At 41.5% G+C, this 13407-nt stretch overlaps 1 protein-coding gene across 11 annotated transcripts in view; it reads left to right on the top strand.

Moving 5' to 3' along the window:
- ubap2l (ubiquitin associated protein 2-like) overlaps positions 1–13407 on the top strand; it is a 104702-nt gene that overhangs the window by 82901 nt on the left and 8394 nt on the right. For 7 of the 11 annotated variants that reach the window (XM_029731188.1, XM_029731192.1, XM_029731191.1 and 4 more), the window contains 5 exons: positions 5119–5172; positions 5421–5496; positions 5933–6153; positions 9090–9186; positions 10832–10957. In XM_029731188.1, the coding sequence (XP_029587048.1) occupies positions 5119–5172; positions 5421–5496; positions 5933–6153; positions 9090–9186; positions 10832–10957 (574 nt within the window). The remainder of the gene's footprint in view (positions 1–5118; positions 5173–5420; positions 5497–5932; positions 6154–9089; positions 9187–10831; positions 10958–13407) is intronic. The other 4 variants (XM_029731195.1, XM_029731194.1, XM_029731193.1 and 1 more) reach the window with 1 other exon arrangement.

Here is a 13407-nt window from a genome sequence, read left to right as displayed (position 1 = left end):
GCTCTGAATGCATCTCAACGTTCAACACTAAGCTAAAGACCTTGGGACCAAACACCTCCCTCAGCAACTGGATCCTGGACTTCCTGACGTGCCGCCTCCAGGTGGTAAGGGTAGGCAACAACACATCTGCCACGCTGATCCTCAACATGTGGTCCCCTCTTGTACTCCCTGTTCGCCCAAACTGCGTGGCCAAACACGACTCCAACATCATCATTAAGTTTGCTGATGACTCAACGGTGGTAGGCCTTGTCACCAACGGAGGTGCCAGGACAAAATATTTTAACTCTATTTTCTTACCTGCATTTTTGGTTAAGGACTTATAAGTAAGCATTTCACGGTAAGGTTGTATTCGGCGCATGTGACAAATAAAATTTGATTTATTTGACTTACGTCTTTTTTATTTTTAATAAATTTGCAAAAAGCTCTAAACCAGGTTTTGCTTTGTCACTATCGGTTATTGTGTGTAGATTGAGGGGGGGGGGACTATTTAAACCATTTTAGAATAAAATAACATAACAAAATTTGGAAAAAGTGAAGGGGTCTGAATACTCTAAGAATGCACTGTATATAATTGTTCATGGGCCTGAAGGACCTAATATAGAACCCCTTAAAAAAAAAATATGCAAGAAGTGTCAAAAGAATAATGAATTGTAGGCATTGCCAATGATTTGATATTCAAATTATCACATTCTAAAATGTGGGAATAATATGCACTTGCCTAAATTAATTGGATGCATTCATGGTGATTTCTGTAGCCTATATAGCCGAGGCAGGCACACATAATAAAGTCATGAATAGCTGTTAATCTCACTATTTTAATGTCACCATCGCTGTTTTTATGAGAAAGCGACCAATGTGTAATGGAAGGATTTGTATTGAAAACCGCACATGGTTTTACCGCAACAGAGTAAAACACCCTTCAATTGAAGCTGCGGGAAACAAGCAAAAGTGGCCACAACTCTTTCACGGATAATTATGTAGGAGAACTTATAAATTGGCTACAATAATTATAGTTGAAGTCGGAAGTTTACATACACCTTAAACTCAGTTTTTCACAATTCCTGACATTTAATCCTAGTAAAAATTCCCTGTCTTAGGTCAGTTAGGATCACCACTTTATTTAAAACATGTGAAATGTCAGAATAATAATAATAGAGTGATTTATTTCAGCTTTTATTTATTTCATCACATTCCCAGTTGGTCAGAAGTTTACATGCACTCAATTAGTATTTGGTAGCATTGCCTTTAAATTGTTTAACTTGGGTCAAACATTTCCGGTAGCCTTTCCACAAGCTTCCCACAATAAGTTGGGTGAATTTTGGCCCATTCCTCCTAACAGAGCTGGTGTAACTGAGTCAGGTTTGTAGGCCTCCTTGCTCGCACATGCTTTTTCAGTTCTGCCCACAAATTTTCTATAGAATTGAGGTCAGGGCTTTGTGATGGCCACTCCAATACCTTCACTTTGTTGTCCTTAAGCCTTTTTGCCACAACTTTGGAAGTATGCTTGGGGTCATTGTCCATTTGGGACCAGGCTTTAACTTCCTGACTGATGTCTTGAGATGTTGCTTCAATATATCCACATCATTTTCCTGCCTCATGATGCCATCTATTTTGTGAAGTGAACCAGTCCCTCCTGCAGCAAAGCACCCCCACAACATGATGCTGCCACCCCCGTGCTTCACGGTTGGGATGGTGTTTGGCTTGCAAGCCTCCCCCTTTTTCCTCCAAACATGACGATGATCATTATGGCCAAACAGTTCTATTTTTGTTTCATCAGACCAGAGGACATTTCTCCAAAAAGTACGATCTTTGTCCCCATGTGCAGTTGCAAACCATAGTCTGGCTTTTTTATGGCGGTTTTGGAGCAATGGCTTCTTCCTTGCTGAGCGGCCTTTCAGGTTATGTCGTTATAGGACTCGTTTTACTGTGGATATAGATACTTTTGTACCTGTTCCCTCCAGCATCTTCACAAGGTCCTTTGCTGTTGTTCTGCGATTGAGTTGCACTTTTCGCACCAAAGTACGTTCATCTCTAAGAGACAGAACGTGTCTCCTTCCTGAGCGGTATGACGGCTGCGTGGTCCCATGGTGTTTATACTTGCGTACTATTGTTTGTACAGATGAACATGGTACCTCCAGGCATTTGGAAATTACTCCCAAGGATGAACCAGACTTGGAGGTCTACAATTTTTTTTCTGAGGTCTTGACTGATTTATTTAGATTTTCCCATGATGTCAAACAAAGAGGCACTGAGTTTGAAGGTAGGCCTTGAAATATATCCACAGGTACACTTCCAATTGACTCAAATGATATAATGACATAATTTTCTGGAATTTTCCAAGCTGTTTAAAGGCACAGTCAACTTAGTGTATGTAAACTTCTGACCCACTGGAATTGTGACTGAAATTTGTTGGAAAAATGTCTTGTCATGCACCAAGTAGATGTCCTAACCGACTTGCCAAAACTATAGTTTGTTAACAAGAAATGTGTGGAGTGGTTGAAAAACGAGTTTTAATGACTCCAACCTAAGTGTATGTAAACTTCCGACTTCAACTGTACAAGAACTTTTCAAGCACCAAATTGAGGAAATGTCTGCCTATTCTAGTACTTCTGAGCTCCAAATTCAAGTATGTGTCTTCAAGCCCTTTGTATTGTTTACAATTGCAGGTGTAACATGGAAAGAAATGAATGTGTCATGTTATTTTATTACCAGATTATATTGTGAAGAAGCCCACTAGGCTACGTAATTTGTCATTATATCCAGATTAATTCATAAGAATAGCGTTGGGTGTTGCGCAATAGTCTATCCTATACAATTGCTCACAGTAGACTGTGTCCAATCCGAGATACAGAAACATATGAAAACAACATGAAGTCATTACATTGATGCTTTCTTTCTTTGTTAAATTTCACGAGACCCTGCTGTAAACCAAGCAGACAACAGATGATTAACATCAATTCACTAGAGATATTAGATCCAACGTGGATCCAGGCACAACTGTCTTCACCGGCGTAATGAATGAGATTCCAATATTCTGGACATTCCTCACAAACACCTTTTTTCCAGCACTTGGGCTGTTGCATTGCATGTGCCATCACAACAGCTGTTCGTGACTTGACTGTCATTAATCTGGTCCAGGAACACATTTTCTGATGTTTGAAAATTTCACAGCGTAATTAAACAGCTCAACCCCAAATTCGCATCCAACAAGTATTATGCAATATTTTTGAAGAACCACGTTAAGGACAGTATTGATTTAGGTTTTAAGTACCGAGGTTAAATCTATAGAAAAAACTGTCCAACGGCTAGATCCAGGATTCAAGTTCAATGTTTAATTTAACTGATTAATGCTTGTCCAGCATAGGAAATCCTCACTGGAACCCTAGTTTATAGGAAAGACATAAGTACTCCTACTGTCCCTGTCAACTAAACCTGCCTTTAAGTCATGGAAATCATGAAGTCTATATAATGTGACTGACTGCCTATATCTGGGCAAATCGTTCAATATTCCGATTTTTACAGTTTATAAAAGTTGCGATTTAGAGCTTCATAATTGTATAGTGGCAAGAAAAAGTATGTGAACCCTTTGGAATTACCTGGATTTCTGCATACATTGGTCATCAAATTTGATCTGATCTTCATCAAGTCACAACAATTGACAGTGTGCTTAAACTAATAACACACAAATTATTATATTTTTCTTGTCTATATTGAATACACCATTTAAACATTCACAGTGTAGATTGGAAACCGTATGTGAACCCCTAGGCTAATAACTTCTCCAAAAGCTAATTGGAGTCAGCTATCCTGGGGTCCGATCAATGAGACGAGATTGGAGATGTTGGTTAGAGCTGCCTTGCCCTATAAAAAAAAAAACGCACAAAATTTGAGTTTGCTATTCACAAGAAGCATTGCCTGATGTGAATCATGCCTCGAACAAAAGAGATCTCAGACCACCCAAGATTAAGAATTGTTGACTTGCATAAAGCTGGAAAGGGTTACAAAAGTATCTCTAAAAGCCTTGAACAGGTAAGACAAATTTTCTATAAATTGAGAAAGTTCAGCACTGTTGCTACTCTCCCTAGGAGTAGCCATCCTGCAAAAATGACTGCAAGAGCACAGCGCAGGATGCTCAATGAGGTTAAGAAGAATCCTAGAGTGCCAGCTAAAGACTTAAAGAAATCTCTGGAATATGCTAATATTTCTGTTGACATGTAAAACACTAAAGGATGGTGTTCATGGGAGGACACCACGAAAGAAGCCACTGCTGTCCAAAAAAACATTGCTGCACGTCTGAAGTTTGCAAAAGTGCACCTGGATGTTCCACAGCGCTACTGGCAAAATATTCTGTGGACAGATGAAACTACAGTTGAGTTGTTTGGAAGGAACACGCAGCACTATGTGTGGAGAAAAATAGGCACAGCACACCAGCAGCAAAACCTCATCCCAACTGTAAATTGTGGTGGAGGGAGCTTCATGGTTTGGGGCTGTCTCAGGGCCTGGACAGCTTGCTATCATTGTCGGAAAAATTCATTCCCAAGTCTATCAAAACATTTTGCAGGAGAATGTTAGGCTATCTGTCCGCCAATGGAAGCTCAACAGAAGTCAGGTGATGCAACAGGACAACGACCCAAAACACAGAAGTAAATCAACTGTGGCATGACCACAAGAGAGCAGTTCACACCAGACATCCCAAGAATACTGCTTAACTGAAAAGAGGAATGGTCCCCAAATTCCTCCTGACCGTTATGCAGGTCTGATCCACAACTACAGAAAATGTTTGGTTGAGGTTATTACTGCCAAAGAAGGGTCAACCAGTTATTAAATCCAAGGGTTCACATACTTTTCCACCATGCACTGTTAATGTTTACACAGTGTGTTCAATAAAGACATGAAAATGTATAATTGTTTGTGTGTTATTAGTTTAAGCAGACTGTTTGTCTATTGTTGTGACCTAGATGAAGATACAGATCAAATTCTATGACCAATTTATGCAGAAATCCAGGTATTGCCAAAGGGTTCACACATTTTTTCTTGCCACTGTATATTGCAATTGGAGAAGAATTGCAAACATTTTTTTCCTTCTATTGTCTTGTCTCACCACCTTTTGCCTCTCAGCCTCAGGTGTATGGCTATGATGACCTACAGATGCTCCAGACAAGAATACCACTGGTGAGTCTAAGTTATCTGGATCTAACCCATCCATTTAGTGGGTTGGCCAAATATGACTTCTGGCATTTACTAGTAACTCTAACAACAGCTGCAAACCTGATTTTTAAAGAAGGGAAGAACTGGCTGTCTGGCCAAACTGTTCTTGGAACTCATTTCATTCCAGGAACTGTGCTATGTTGCGAGTTAATGAAATGGGATATAGTCTGATAGTCGTACTAGTAAAAACTGAGCCTCTTCTGTCTTCTCAGGATTACTACAGCATCCCGTTTGCCAACACAGCACTGACTGGCAGAGATGGCAGCTTGAGCAACAACCCATACTCTGGTAAGCACCATTCTAACCCCCATCTATGGTGTATAACTAACTCTACTTTCCTATTTTATGGACTGTGTACTGAATGCTGACACAGTGAAGGGAGGGGTTTGGTGTTAGGAATGAACACATCTGTTGATCCTGTCCTGCGTCGCCATGGCGAAACTGGACAGTAAGTAGTGTGCTAGAACAATGTGCAGCCGCCACCAGATAGTCAGACCTTCATCGCCGTGACTGACTGGAACTGATACGCTGCTTCAACGTTATTGTCCATTGTTCTGGTGTAGTAACTGATTTCTGAGAATCACCCGCCTGTTACTTGAACAAATGATTGTTATTCTGTCACTTTTTCGCTCATCTCTCTCCCACTCATCCCCCTTTCACACACTTTTTTCACACTTTCCCTTTTTTTTTGGCCTTTAATCTCTCCCCCGTTCCCCTCCGGCAGGTGACTTATCAAAGTTTGGTCGAGGTGACGCGTCTTCCCCGGCTCCGGCCACCACGTTGGCTCAGCAGACGCAGCAGAACCAGAGTCAGACGCACCACGCCACGCAGCAGCCCTTTCTCAACCCTGCACTGCCTCCCGGCTACAGCTACACCAGCCTGCCCTACTACACCGGCGTGCCGGGCCTGCCCAACACCTTCCAGTACGGCCCCGCCATGTTCCCGGTGAGGTTTCTCATGATTTGTCTGGGTATTGTCGTTTTGGATGTTTTTTTAAATTATATGAAGTTTTATGAAGTTAACAAGGGTGTATGTTCTCGTGATGCATGTACACATGCATTTTGCAGTCCCTCCAGGGTTTAGATTATTTTTTTGTCTATCTATTTTTTTGATGCAATTTCTGCGGCCAAAAATGCTTGATTTTGCAGCAGCTTTTCTGAAATTCTGTGATACATTTTGTGATGTTTTTTTCACGTTAATTTCATATAAAGCATTAAAAAGTCATGTGCTCAGTTTTAGGTCGATTTTAAGCAGAATACATAATACAAAAACAATTAAACATCTAAGGTGCTCAATTTTGTTTATTTTCCTGAACACTCACACACACCTCTCCATCAGGCTTGGGGCTTGCTATCAACACAAGATGCACCTCCCATTCCTCTCACTCTCAAAAAAAAAATAGATTCAAAGCTGATCAATCACTTTCAATTTGAGGATCGATTTCTTTCTAATAAATTGTCTTCAATTCTTGAGATTGTGATTTTTTTTTTCTTCTCCCTGAAAGGGTCGTAAGGGAGATAAAGAACAGAACATAGAAATATAGAGTTGTGGTTGAAATGTACTATTCCATTTAAAAAAAATCCAGAAAGATTGTGCTTTCGTGATCCCTATTAAGTTTTAGAGTTTAAAACCTCTTGTGCATATCATCCCGTTAGCGGGATCATTTTCCAGCGAAAACTCCTAGCGACATTAGCATAACGAAATTCAATATTTTTTTTTTTTCAAATATAGGACTGTCTCATATCGTTTTATAGATACACCTCTCTTGAATCGACCCTCGTTGTCCGATTTCAAAAAGGTTTTACAGGAAAAGCACAATATTAGATTATGTTAGAGGAGTACATGGTAAAAGTAGCATCATATGAATTTTCCGACCAAGCACACGCATCACATATAACCAAAAAACAGCTAAATGCAGCACTAACCTTTTACAAACTTCATCAGATGACACACCTAGGACATCATGTTACACACAGCATGCAATCTTTTGTTCAATAAAGGTCATATTTCTATATAAAAACAGCATTTTACATCGGCACCTGACGTTGACTAACTATTTTCCCATAAAATGCGTCCCGGGAAACAGTGCTACAATTTTATAAATTACTATTCGAAAACGTTTTTTTTTTTTTTTATATTGTCAATCTAAGATTTATAGATGAATATCTCTTGAAAACACCCGTCATAACAGATTTTAAATTAACTTTACAGGGTAATCACACTTTGAGATAAAAGGGGATGCGATACCCAGAAAATGAGCTAGAAAGCCTAGCTCGTCGCCATCTTTGAACAATCGCACATCACATCTGATCTTGTATAATATTGCCAATAATCCCTCACCTTTAGTTGTCTTCATCAGAAAGCACTTCCACGAAACCCAGGTCCACGACAAATGTATTTTCGGTCGAAAAAGTCCATCCTTTATGTTCCATTAGCTTGCTGTTGTTAGCGCGTCCTAAGGCTGTAATCAAATGTTGATCCGTGCGCGGCACCTGGCTAACGAAAAATGACTTTTTTCCCTGCTGTAGGTTCGTTCAAACATGTCAAACGTTGTATAACATTAATCTTCAGGGCCTGTTTCAACAAGAGAGCCAATCAGATTCGAGTGGGACGATTTCATTGTGTTTCAAAACGTTTCCAAAGGTGGGGGCAGACACGGCCGCCGACGTCACAATGCTGATGGCCCTACTACTGTGATAAATTGACACATCGTCTCCTTCACTGAGTTTCGACCGCAGAAGCCTCAAAACACTTTGTAAAGACTGGGGACATCTAGTGGAAGCACTGGAAAGTGCTCAATTATCATTTTTTTCACGTTGTGAATTATAGGGAAGGCTGTGAAGTCGAGTCCACAATTCAGAATCCCACTTCCTGGTTCAATCGGTCTCGGGGTTTTGACTGCCATACGAGTTCTGTTATACTCACAGACACCATTCAAACAGTTTCAGAAACTTTAGGGTGTTTTCTATCCATATAAAATAAGTATATGCATGTCCTGGCTTCTGAGTTTGATTAGTAGGCCGTTGAAAATGGGAACGAATTTTTTTCAAAATGCGCTGTGGCGCCCCCTATCCCAGGGTATGTCCAAGAAGTTAAAGCGGCAAAGCTGACAAATTGCACACAGTGCTTTGAGCAGTGCTCTCCATCGACAGACTGGGGAGAGCAGTGTGCTGACCACCCTACTAAAGCCAAGGTTATCTGAGTAACATTTTGAGTAAAACGCCACTCACCTTGATTCTTTCAGCGCTTGCCACAGTCTTCCTTGCTACCACTTCAGTCATGGTAATCTGCCGCTGCTGTGGGAACTGTTCTGACATTCTCATATGCTTTGCTGATTCGAAGTGACTGTTGATTGTCGGCTTTCTCTAGTTTCCAAAAACATTTGGAAATTGTTTTGCACAGTCGTTAGCTGTTATTTTTGTTTGCAAATGAGATTGATTTCGGTTCATTGTACGCCGGTCAGCCATCAACAATCACCCATCTTCGTTCGTGAATACGCTGACAGGCCGGGGGAATGAACGTTGTTGACGAGTGGTTGGATTGTGCCATTTTCCACGGTAACAGTGCAGTAATTGGTCAAAATTATGAGCTCTCGCATAATATGCGCTGATTGGTTGATTTTGCATTGAATTATGCGATCACGGAATCCTCGAGGGTCTGATTTTGTAGTATGACATGCAAACTGTCCTCATTTATAATTGGGGGACACAAATATATTACGAACTGTTTTTTTTGGCAAAATGTCTTCTAATGCAGCTTCAATTGAGAGAATCCAGTATGCTGGAAAAGAAATTGAAATTGCATGTGTTAGCAGCTGATATTTTATATACTTTAGACAACTAAGTATATTAGTTTCACCTCTAACCTGTCTGTGTTTCCAGGTTGCTCCTACCTCGTCAAAGCTGAATGTTGGAGTCAACGCCTCGGCAACAGCCTTCCAGCAGGCCAGCGGCTACGGTTCCCATGGTTACAACACTGGTAAGACTAAACACACCCTGTGGAACAGCATCTGTTCAGGGGTCATTCAGTTCAACTCTGTACATACTGATAGAATGGCTATCAACAACACTGCATGCAACTGCAAGTCAGTTTAGTCGACACTGCCTCCATTCACTTTTATATTTAATAGGCCTCTCACATTCAAAGGTTTTTTGGGTTTGAATGCAACTAATTTCAGTTACACCAAGTTGGAGACATTAACATTTGCCTGTGCCTAAGCCTGCTAAGGCTGACATTGCCCACATTACCGGTCTACATCAACCGCTCTTTAACATGGTTAGGAGATGAAATGGCCCTAACTCCAACTTTTCTAATCAGGCATGCGTAGCCACAGCCACTGATGTTGTTGACCAGCTGTTATGGAGCGGTTTCTGTTGCTTGGAGACAAACTGCCTGCTGCCGTTGTTACCAACAAACTATTTTAACCAACCAACCCTGTGCACTGTCTGATATGGGCCAGCTATTCATGGGTTGCATCTTCGTCACTCGGTCGCGTTGTTATCAACGTTCTACAGATGCTGCAGCCATATTGATGCTCAAAAGTAGAACTGGGACTAATGACTTGGAACCGGGTCTAATGACTGTCATCTACACTATAGGAGCTTGGGAATACGATGACATTGCTAAAGTAGGCACATCTTTAGTAGGAAACAACTTTGCCATCATGTTGTCAAATTTACTTTAGACAGATGGCAATGTTTTCGGTAGCAAAGTTTGTCAGAAATTGCTAGCAATGCTAATGTTAGCTAGCTAAAATCTGGAGGTCTCCCCTCAATCTTACATAGCTAGCTAATGTTCTACTGCATCTGTCAATCTGGCAACTTAAATGATGACAAGGTTTTTGCACTAATTATTTGCCTTTAGAAATGTCATCGTGTTTTCAAGCCACAGTAATGCACTTTAGACAATCTTCATCAGCGCCCAATGAGGATGCATTGAGTAGAATGCTCAGTGGGGCATCAGTCTTAACTTACGTTTAAAACAATATTGTGGCACAACGCGCAATCCATGAATACAGTGATCTGGGCCCAATATAGATTATTAGTTTTGAGGCTCATGATTTTACTTTCTTTTATAAAAATGTTTACAGGGTTTGCGTTTATGTGAAGACTTGTCTAAAATGGTAGTTTTATTATTCTGCAACTCTCATTCTTTTGAATGGGGAAGGAGATCTAGTTTACCCTTTATCTTTTTGTTAGTACAGTAATTTGTTCTATTTTAGTAGTTTTGGACTGGAAAAGTGGACTGTATCGATATTTCCTTTGCCCTCCTACATGTATTACGGGGCAGTAAGGTGGTGGGTGTTGTGTTGCTATTGCTTGCTTCTGCTCATTCAATAAGTGGAGTTGGGTTTCCGGCTACACCCTCCACCCCATCCCATGAGGTCATCTTAAAACCTGTTTCTCTCTCTCTCCATCTGTCCACCTCTATCCTTCAGTCTTCCTCTATTTCTCTCTCCCTCTATCCACCTGGTCACACAGCATCTATTATCCACACCACCTACTGCTTCCTGCCTCCACCGCCCACCCCTCCCTCCCCCTGCCTGACACTCCAACACCCACATCCTAACCCTGCTTGGTGTGTCTAACGCTGTGGGCTGCGGCTATGTGTCTGACTGTTGCAGGCTATGAGGATATGGGCCAGGCTTCGGGGAGTGGGGATTTCTGTAAGGGTGGATATGGCACTGCCGTGGCTGCCGCCGCTTCTGCTCAAAACAAGCAAGCCAGCTCTGTCAGCGGGCCTGGAGTCGGTGAGTGCCGCCACACACCAACCCTCCCTTCCTCCCTCGCTCCGTCATCCGCTCCGTCATCACCTCCATCCTCTCCCTCATTGCTGCTTACCGTCCACACCACAGAGAAGACTCTGACACCTGTTGCAGTCAACCGTCACCCTCTGTCTGCCTCCATTCTTCTGTTACTCCTCTGTTCTGTCCCCCAGGACTACTCATCATTAGGCACCAAGGTGCTGTAGAAAGGGTCAAATGTCCTCAGAATTAACACTGTCAATCGTATACCTTAGCAATAGGACAGCATTGCCCAAAAACTGTCCTGGGGACTCCAAGGGGTGCACGTTTTGGTTTTTGCTCTAGCATTTCAGATTAAAATAGTCAAAGCTTGATGATGAGTTGACTATTTCAATCCGCTGTGTAATTCTAGGGCAAAAAACAAAATGTGCTCCTCTTTGGGTCTCCAGGACCAAGTTTGGGAAACGCTACCATAGAGGCTAGCTAATAGTTTATGTTCAATTCTTACATTTCTAAAGCGGCGAGGGGAAGCTAAAGGAGGGCTAACTAGGTAGCTGCTAACCATTTAACAGTTGATGAGTAGACCTGGTCCATGCTCCCCTCACAAACTGTGCTGCTAGCTTTCCACCTATGGTGTGCTTGCTTAAGTGTGTGCCAGAAGTACCTTGCTGCCCGCTGGCCTGTGCGGTTGACACAGGATGTACACACACCCCAAGGGTGGGGAAGGAGTAACACAATGGAGGTCGTGCCTGTTGAACTGCCATGCTCTGAAATGGGGATGCTAAGACTATGGGGTGTGAAGGTAGCATGTTTCCAAAGTGATACGCTCCCTCAAACTCAATGTATTCTCTCAACTACAGAAGATAAAAAGGAATGGATTTTTTATGTAGATGAACAGTGAATTTCCTGAGTGCGGTTGACAGGGTTCGTACAAAGTGCTTAAGGTACTTTAATTTGGCACTCTAAAATTCAAGTACTGGAATGCCTTAAATCACATTTTCTCAAGTTGGTACTTGTAAAGTACTTGAATTAAAATGAGAGGAGAACAGAAAATGATCAAATACGTTGATTTGAAAACTATTAGAACAATGTATTGACCTTGCAAATTAATTTCCAGGCAGACTACAGAATTCTACAGCTCGCGCATTCCACCAACACTGCCACTCAGCCAGGCAGGTATAGAACTGACTGCTTAGGCGCCGCCAAACATCACATCGATAGCTAAAATGCCGGGCAAATGTAGATTAAATCCTGCCTGGCAGGATATTGTTTATGAATGGGTTTTGCCAGACCCAACCAGGGATTTAGTGGAGAGTAAACACTGTTTATGCACCTTTTTTGTTTGTGAAAGTGTTTACTCACCTTTTCTTTGGTTAATTATTGTTTACCCACTTATTATTGCTTTCCCAGCGTTAATCAACGCACAGAAGGCTTCTTGATTGGAGTTCTAATCGTGCCTACCTCTGCGAACGAGTGGAAACATTGAATGAGTCATGCATGCACGTTATGCTCACCTGCTCCCCCGGATTTGCCTGTTTCACGACATAGGATGAGAGGTGAAACGAACTACCTTAGCCCAGACCTACAGTGGCAAGTAGCAGAGACAGTGCTGGCAGTGGGATTTTTTTTTACATCCCTAGATTACTGCCGTGTCAACAGACATGTCCCAAACAAAGTAAAACTGTCTCTCAGAATGAGTGTTCAACTGGTAAATAGTCGCAGATATTTCAGTCAGATGTCTATGTAGCTCAAGGGCTCTGGCTATTAGCCAGGTAGTTATCTATAACTAGCTGGCTAGAAAGATGAAGTCAGCTTCTAACGTTGAACGGAGCCTGACCTCAGCAGGAGCATTTGACTGAAATTAGGCTAGCTATAATCAAAAGATGGACTACTATAAATTCTCATCCTCCATAACATTTTTTAAATGGGCAAGGGACACCAGAGTGTCTAACTTAAGTTGGATCTGCAGTTTGTTCCATAAATAAGGTACAAAGGAACTGAAGGCAGTCCTACCCAACTCTGTGGAGACCGCAGGAGTCTCTAATGTAATCCACATCTGTGATCTGGTTTTAAAATTAGTATATCTAGTGGAAATTAATGATGATATATATGGACGTAGTTTTAAAAGAAGTGCTTTATAAATAAACAAGAGAGCATGTTGCTCTCGCCTCACAGATAGAGAGGCCCAACCCACATGTTGATATAGGATACAGTGATGAGTTTTGTATCTATCACCCGTGATAAACCTGAGTGCACAATGGTAAATAGCATCCAGTGGTTTTAATGTGTTTGCCGATGCATGCATATAGATAATATCACCATAATCTAAAACGGACATAAAAGTAGCCTGCACAACTTGTTTTCTATTTACGGAAGACAGACAAGCCCTGTTTCTGTAAAGGAACCCTATCTTGAATTTGAGCTTTTTTACCAATTGAGTAACTTTTTAAAAAAAA

This window comes from Salmo trutta, chromosome 34, assembly GCF_901001165.1.
Source record: "Salmo trutta chromosome 34, fSalTru1.1, whole genome shotgun sequence".
NCBI classification, from domain to species: domain Eukaryota; kingdom Metazoa; phylum Chordata; class Actinopteri; order Salmoniformes; family Salmonidae; genus Salmo; species Salmo trutta.
Note: the sequence above shows the minus strand (reverse complement) of the source record. Positions and strands in the feature narration are given on the sequence as shown.